Genomic DNA, 8,390 nt, shown 5'->3' with positions numbered 1-8,390 from the left:
GTTTGAACTAAAGTTTGGGGTCAAACTTTTGCTCAAACGTTGGCCCCCTTATGCACACTCATGGCGCCAACGTTTGCGAAAAAGTTTGAGGCAAACGTTGGCGCAAACTTTTTGTCTCCAGGGTGTTGATTTGTGATGCCAACGTTTGCCAAAAAGTTTGAGGCAAACGTTGGCTCAAGCTTTTCTCCCAAAAGTTTGAGCTAAAGTTTGAGGCAAACTTTTGCTCAAGCTTTTTGTTCCCTGGTGTGTTTTCACTTATCCAAAAGTTTGAGCTAAAGTTTGAGGCAAACTTTTGCTCAAGCTTTTTGTTCCCTGGTGTGTTTTCACTTATCCAAAAGTTTGAGCTAAAGTTTGAGGCAAACTTTTGCTCAAACTTTTTGTTCTCTTTTGCTCCTAGCCATTCCTTCTTGCTTCAACCTTTCTCCAAGCTTTCTTCACCTATTATTAATCAACCAAACACATCAAAGCTATGCTCAAAATCATGAGTTTGTTATTCTTTCATAATATGTCGCAATTATAGCATAAATCCTCATGAAATTGCATTAATTCATCTATGGTTGATTAAATCAAAGGAAACATGGAAATCTACCCAATTAGCTTGCTTATGGCTCAAGAAAGTGCATAATTCAATTGAAATCAAAAGAAAAAGGCTAGTAAAACTAGGCTAAGATGACTTGTCATCAGTTCTCACCAACCCCATTCAACAAGTCGGAATCTTAATGGTTCAAGAGCTCTATGCCAATGCATGGATCACCAAGAACCATGATCAAAGTGTGAACCCGGATCCTAAGAATTGTTTTACAATGGTCTGGGGGAAATACTTAGATTTTAGTCCGGAAAATGTAAGGTTGGCATTCAACTTGCCCATGATACAAGGAGATGCACACCCATACACTAGAAGGGTCAACTTTGATCAAAGGTTGGACCAAGTCCTCATGGACATATGTGAAGAAGGTGCTCAATGGAAGAGAGATTCAAGAGGGAAGCTGGTTCAACTAAGAAGGCATGACCTCAAGCCCGTGGCTAGGGGATGGATGGAGTTCATCCAACGCTCAATCATTCCTACTAGCAACCGGTCTGAAGTTACTATAGACCAGGCTATCATGATTCATAGCATCATGATTAGAGAGGAAGTAGAAGTTCATGAGGTTATATCCGAAGAACTCTACAAGGTGGCGGACAAGTCCTCTACTGTGGCAAGGTTAGCCTTCCCTCACCTCATTTGTCACCTCTGCAATTCAGCTGGAATTGACATAGAGGAAGACATCCTCACTGATGAGGACAAGCCCATCACTAAGAAAAGGATGGAGCAAGTGAGAGAACCTCACCAAGAGCATGAGAAAACTCCTCATCATGAAATCCCTGAGATGCCTCAAGGGATGCATTTTCCTCCACAAAACTATTGAGAGCAAATCAACACCTCCCTAGGAGAATTAAGTTCCAACATGGGACAACTAAGGGTGGAGCACCAAGAGCATTCCATCCTCCTCCATGAAATTAGAGAAGATCAAAGAACTATGAGAGAGGAACAACAAAGACAAGGAAGAGACAGCGCAAACGAAATGCACCAATTCACAAAATTCAATATTAAAAGCACAAACAGTGGCAATCGGCAAGAATTAGTATCCAAATCCAGTAATAATAATCCAATAATTCAAGACAAAGACACCAGTAGCATCAATTCTCAAAGCCTTTACGAAATTCAGAAAACATGGAAGGAGGAAGAAAAAAGAGGTAATACCATCAGCAGACATAGCAAAAACTAACAAGTTTCTTGGAGTCTTGTGGTGTAAATGGTAGAGCTTTGAAGAAATTGAATTTGTGAGATTGCTCCCTGAATTTGAGAAACAAGAATTTTTTGTTATTTATCCAAAGTAACAAGAATTTTTTGTTATTTATTTGAGAAACAAGGATTCTGGTGGCCTACTCTTTTTAGAGAAGCCGCTGAATTTTGTAGATCCTGTTTCCCATGCCCGAAATTTGGTAATATATCCAGGAGGGATAAGATGCCTCAGCAAATTATGCTTTTCTGTGAAATTTTTGATGTTTGGGGCATTGACTTCATGGGTCCATTTCCAAATTCTAATGGTTATTTTTATGTTTTGTTAGCTGTGGATTACGTTTCTATGTGGGTGGAAGCAATTCCTACCCGCACTGATGATGCTAACACTGTTGTTTCCTTTGTGAGAAACCATATTATTTGTCGCTTTGGATCACCACGAGCAATCGTCAGCGATCAAGGCACCCATATTTGTAACAGCAGACTAACAGGATTGATGAAGAAGCATGGGATAATTCATAAAGTTGCAACAGCTTACCATCCCCAAACTAATGGGCAAGCCGAGGTGTCAAATAGAGAGATAAAGCGTATCTTGTAGAAGATAGTAAAGCCTCATCGAAGAGACTGGAGCACCAGGCGTACAGAACAGCATACAAAACACCCATTGGGATGAGTCCTTTCCGCTTAGTTTATGGAAAAGCTTGTCATCTCCCTGTTGAAATAGAGCACAAAGCCTTTTGGGCAGTAAAGGAATGCAATATGGGAATTGAAGGAGCCGGAGCTAAAAGGAAGTTGCAACTGCAAGAACTGGAAAGCCTTCGCCTAGAAGCCTATGAGAATTCAAGACTATGCAAGGAGAAGATGAAGGCTGTACATGATCAGCACATCAAGAGGAAAGAGTTCCAACCTGGGGACTTAGTCCTCCTTTACAAATCTCGACTGAGGCTCATGCCAGGCAAGTTGAGATCGAGATGGGAAGGTCCATACAGAGTAGAGAAGGCCGAACCGTACAGAGTTTATCACCTTATCAAAGTTAATGGACATCTCTTAAAGTTGTACCATGGCGAGAAGCGAAAGAAAGACAAGGAACTCGAGATCTTCCACTTGGAAGACCCCACATAGCCGAAGACTGAGCTAGTGGAGCGTCCAACTTACGGACATTAAAGCAAAGTGCTAGGTAGGAGACAACCCACCATGGTATGATCGTTTTTTTCTTTATTTTTAGTTTCCTTATTCAATAACTCTTCTCTTTATTAGTATATTTCGTGCATCTGCATTCACATACTTTGGCTTTTGATTAAAAAAAATTCAAAAATATCTAATAAATAAATAAGGGGATAAAATTACCCCAATTTAAGAATTCAAAAGTCAATGCATGTATGATAAAAATTAAAATAAGTGTTGAAACATGAGTATGGAAAGTGAAAGGAAATTTTTGGGTAGCTAGGTGTGAATTCTAAAGTTATATAGAGTATGTATATAGGTTATGTTAAAGCTTGGGTTAATTAAAGATTCAAATTATAAGCTTATTTAGCCATATATGCATCCTTACCCTTACCTTGGCCCAGTTACAACCTTGAAAATACCTCATGATGTTTGCATTGGTATGTTAAATGTTGTCGATTGGTTAGGAGAAGAACAAAAATTAGAAAGCATGATTAGAGAAGGATAGAGTGATTACCCTATACACTAGAGAGACTAGAGTGTACATACACCATCAGTGAGGGTTCCATGCTTGAATTTCTATGTTCCCTGCTTTCATGAGCTATCTTCTTGCATTTTTACCTGCTCTTACTTTATGAGAATTGAATTATTGGAATTTGAATTATAATTGTTTTGAAGAACTTATTTACTATTGATCAAGTGGACAAGAATCATGTAGTTGCATTCATATATATAGTTTGCATTGCATTGCATTTCATAGGTTTTACATGTTCTTACTCATTTATTTTATCGCCTTCAATTAAGCATGAGGACATGCTAATGTTTAAGTGTGGGGAGGTTGATAAACCACTATTTCATGATTTATATTGTGTTTTATTTGTGTGGTTTTATCATAATCTTTGCCCACTTTTTCATTAAATAAGCATGCATTTATATTTCCTTCCTAAAGATGTTTTATGGTTGAAAACTTGCTTCTTAGAGACTTTTAATTATGTATTTTATTTCTCCCTTATTCCATTCGTTGACGTGATCTATGTGTTAAGTGTTTCAGGCTTTATAGGGCATGAATGAGTTGGAGATTGGAAGTGAAGCCTGCAAAAATGGAAGGAACACAAGAAATTGAGGAGATGACCAGAGAGAAGCGACGCGGCCGCATGGATGACGCGACCGCGCGGAAGAGAGCAATTTGCAGCGACGCGGCCGCATGGACGACGCGTCCGCGTGGCAAAGCAGAAACGCGAATGACGCGTCCGCATGATCGACGCGATCGCGTGACGTGCGCGATCTGCATAATCTGCAGAATTTGCTGGGGGCGATTTTGGGCCCTATTTTGACCCAGTTTTCGGCCCAGAACAACAGACTAGAGCCAGAGAACATGCAGAAACCAGGTTTTCTCTAGTTTTACTCCTCCTCTAGGTTTTCTCTCTACACATTCATAGTTTTTAGGATAGGTTATTTTCATTGTTTTTTGCATTGGGATATTAAGAAGAGTTATTTGCCTCATCAAGACTTCGACATTCTAGTTCGTTCTCTTCACTTGTCTCTTACTCTTCCATATCCCTTAATTTTATTTGATTTTACGATTGGATTATTTTAGCTTTTATTAATATAAGAATTACTTTTTCTTTTAATTAATTTTTTCATCATTACTTATCATGTCTTTCTTTAATTCCTACGTTGATGTTATGAATTTTACATTTACAATGAGTGAGTAGTTTCCTAACTTGATGGGGAGTTGATTGAAAGGAACCCTTGAGCGGAATGTTCAAGAGAAAGGTTGGAATTGAGTTTATTGTTGGCTTGCTCTCTAGTTCCTAACACCAATCCTCCCAAGAGTGGATTGGAAATTGTGGATAGAACAACATTCCAATTTGTTTGACCTCCCCTTACTTAGTCAAGGATAACTAAACGTAATAATTCTCAATTGTCAATTAATCTTGAGAGTATTCCATCAAGAATAGGGCTTCCATGTAATCAACTCCCAGTCAAAGTTTTTATTTAAATTTATATAAATTCTCCAATTTAATTTTCTGCCATTCAATCAAACATTTTTTAAAACATTCTGATTAATAAAATAGCACCCTTTCCTGCAACTCGTTGGGAGACAACCTGGGACTCATACTCCCAGTATTTTAATTTTATTTTCTGTGACACACTTCTAAGAACTATACTTGCAACGTATATATTTTAACAATTTTTTATTCGCTAATTTCTGCCCGCATCAGAGACCTCTCCCCCAAAGCCATCACCATCCATTCCTTCATTCAAGTTGGTAAATGTTTCATCTCTAAGCTTAATTAGCCCACATGAATATGCTTTGCTTGAGATGGATGGTCAACTTAGAGCTCTTTGTGGCTATAAGAGTAAGAGGGAGATGGTTAGTGGTAAGAGTTGTCATGCAAGGTTCAATACGGTTGCATGCTCCAAATTGAAGTACAAGGATTGGTGTAGAGCTTGATTGAATGGGTCTAGGAAGTTGTTTGGATGTCTAAGTGAGAATTCCAATTTCTCCCCACTGATGATTGGAATTCACACCCCATTCAAAATTTGGTGAATTAGTCCTTTTGGCAATCGCACCAAAATTATCGTCAAGTAATAACCCACAGTGGAGTGGGATCGTATCCACAGAGATTGGCAAATTTGAGCAGTTTTAATCAATTGATGAATTAGTCAAGCGAATCAATAGGATTGTATAGTGCAGAATTGTAAATGACATAAATATAAATAACTAGAATATAAAGAAAAGTAATAAAGTGCAGAAATATAAATGTCGAAAAGTAAAGGGCAGTATCATAAATGACTTGAATGTAAATGGGAATGGGGAATTGCTGGATGTAAAAATAAACAGTAAAGAAATGGATAGATAAGAATGGGGAAATTCATTGAGATTGGGAGATGTTGTCTCTTTGGATCGAATCTAGCTTATATCCTCTTCAATCATGCAACTCATTGACCTCTTGGCAATCATGATTGATTGAGCCCCAATCCCTTGGTGACTCAATCTCTCAGATCTCGATCAATAGCCGATTCCTTGGTCTAATTGCTCATGAAGAGAAATATGCTTGGTCCCTGATTATACCACACACCATTATAGGTCCAAGTAGAGGGAGGATTATATGTCACATATCCAAACACCAAAACCACTACAAGAAAAATACCCATTCAGCCACATTTTTTTAGGCTACATTTGAAAACCGTAGCCTATTCATAGAATAGGCTACGCTTTTCTCCGTGTTGCCTTTTTATAAGAGAAAAGGATACACAAATGCGGCATCATTTAAAAAGCATAGCCTTAGGTATTAAAGATATCACTTATAAAGCGTAGCCGTAGGTTGATATCTATAGGTTCACTTTTCGTATCAAAGGAGACGCTTTTAAAGAATAGCCTATTTGTTAAGTTTTGGGTGCGTTTTAAAAGTGATGCCTAATATCTCTAGAGCCAAAAACTTAACACTTAGTAATTTTTTTCCTTGTTTTTCCTGAAAGCAAACTGATGAGTGATGACCTTAACACTTAGTAAAACTTAGCAAACTTCTTGAGTCTCAGTCGCCTTCGATAGCTCAGTCACCTTCATCCTCGTAAACCCTCGATAGCTCAGTCACCCTCGATAGCTCACCATCGTCGCCCCCCACTCACTCTCTTCACTCTCGCCATTGACCCTCTCACTCTCGGTCTCGCCATTGACCCTCTCACTACAAGCGGAAACCCTCTCACTCTCGCCATTGAGAGTCGTCGCCTCCCACTCACGACTCACCTGCACTACTCTCCACATTGACCGTCGTCACTCCTCTTCGCCATCGCTTTCACTGATCGTCGCTGTGCCGCCGTCACCATCGTCGCTGTGCGGCCCTTACCATTGTCGCTGTGCCGCTCTCAGCATCGTCATCTCCGTGATTCTCATCATCGTCTTCGCTGTGCTCACATCATTGAATAGGTATGTATTGATTTTTATTTGCTTCTGAAATTGATCAGTGGCTTAGGGTTCCTATTTTAGGGGTTTTAATTTGGGGCTTTTAATCTTTGAAATATGGGTTTGTGAACTGTAATTTGATAACATGCATGCTGTTGTTGATGAAGATGTGTGGTATTTTAGGATTTGTGAACTGTGATTTAATATACAGCTTGTCTATTTTCACTATATTTTTGTTTCTGAGACTGAATCCAAATGCAGCATTAATAAGCTTTTGTTTCTGTGATTTCTCAATGAATAAGTTGGCTTCTGTTTCTCTATTTTCAGCTTCCTGTTTCTAACAGAGTTCTTGCAGTTTGAACGGTTTCTTGGTTAGCCAGAAACAGAAATAGTGTGAAGAATGTAAAGAATGAAAAGAAGACAAGGAGTAGAGAAGAAGTAGAAGAGGAAGAAGAAAGGTGAGTTGAATTGTAAATTGAATTGAAAGAAAGAAATTTGATTAACATGAAAACCAATCATATACAATCCTGTTTATGTAGCCATATCAGGTGAGCCTTCAACAAAGGCAATAACCTTGTAAATACCAATAAATATGAAAAGACTATGTTATTTAAGCTATAATATATATAATTAAAATTAATAATTTAAATTTATTAAAATATTGATATACTGATATATTTAAAAGCTTTTTTAAATTAATAATCAATACAGAACATAGTATAAAAAATTAATAATATTAATAATAACAATTCCTGTTTTGTACAGAAGTGATACAAAGAGTTTGTGGACTTTGTTAAGGAAATTTCTGATTCCTTGCTAGTTTTATGGTGTCCTCATCAGAATAAATATTATCTCAGGTGCTTCTCAACAATAACCCCAAAGAGAGTTTAATTTGTCTTCTGCAACTTCTTCATCTTTTTCAAGCACAAGATCTTCTACTTCAGGTATGAATTGGGTTTAGGATGCCTCAATTGTAGAAATCTGATTGTTTGACATCTCCATTATAGAAATCTAGGTATTCATCTATAAAAATGGGGACATTATAGTTACTTATACCCCTTTTGACTAAAACTACAATTTTTCCCTCAGTTGCTGATTCTTATGGTAATTCTTTTCTGAGACTGAAGTTGATTTCTTGAATAGGTGAATGATTTAATGTGTTATGTGTGTAATATTGAAACACTTTTTGTTTTGAAAGTTTTTGTACTTGATTAAATGTTTCTCTTTGATACTTTTTTTTTCTTTTAAACTGTTAGTGCGGTAATTGGCTTTCTGCTAGAACCTGTGGTTTAAAATTGTTTGTGTTTGATTTTTTTTTATTTGTTATTTATTTATTTATTTGCTGAACTCTGTTTGTTCTGTGAGTTATTGGCATGAGGGTTTGTGCTAGGTTTGAAAAAATTGTTATGACATGAACTTTGTTGTGATAGTTCAATATAAACCTCATGTGGAGCACAATGCAAGAATGTTGTAAGTGGCTAATTAATCTCCACCATTGAGTTGAGTTAGCTCTAATGATTCTTGAAATGCTGGTCT

At 37.5% G+C, this 8,390-nt stretch overlaps 1 protein-coding gene across 1 annotated transcript in view; it reads left to right on the top strand.

Moving 5' to 3' along the window:
* Nucleotides 1-7,322, top strand: part of LOC110266856 — an 8,347-nt gene extending 1,025 nt beyond the window's left edge. The window contains exons 2-3 of the mRNA XM_021111900.1: nt 6,556-6,878; nt 7,210-7,322. Of these exons, the coding sequence (XP_020967559.1) occupies nt 6,556-6,878; nt 7,210-7,246 (360 nt within the window). The 3' untranslated portion in view covers nt 7,247-7,322. The remainder of the gene's footprint in view (nt 1-6,555; nt 6,879-7,209) is intronic.

This window comes from Arachis ipaensis, chromosome B09 (assembly GCF_000816755.2).
Source record: "Arachis ipaensis cultivar K30076 chromosome B09, Araip1.1, whole genome shotgun sequence".
NCBI classification, from domain to species: Eukaryota; Viridiplantae; Streptophyta; class Magnoliopsida; order Fabales; family Fabaceae; genus Arachis; species Arachis ipaensis.
The sequence above is the reverse complement of the archived record's forward strand: the minus strand, read 5'-3'. Positions and strand labels throughout refer to the sequence as shown.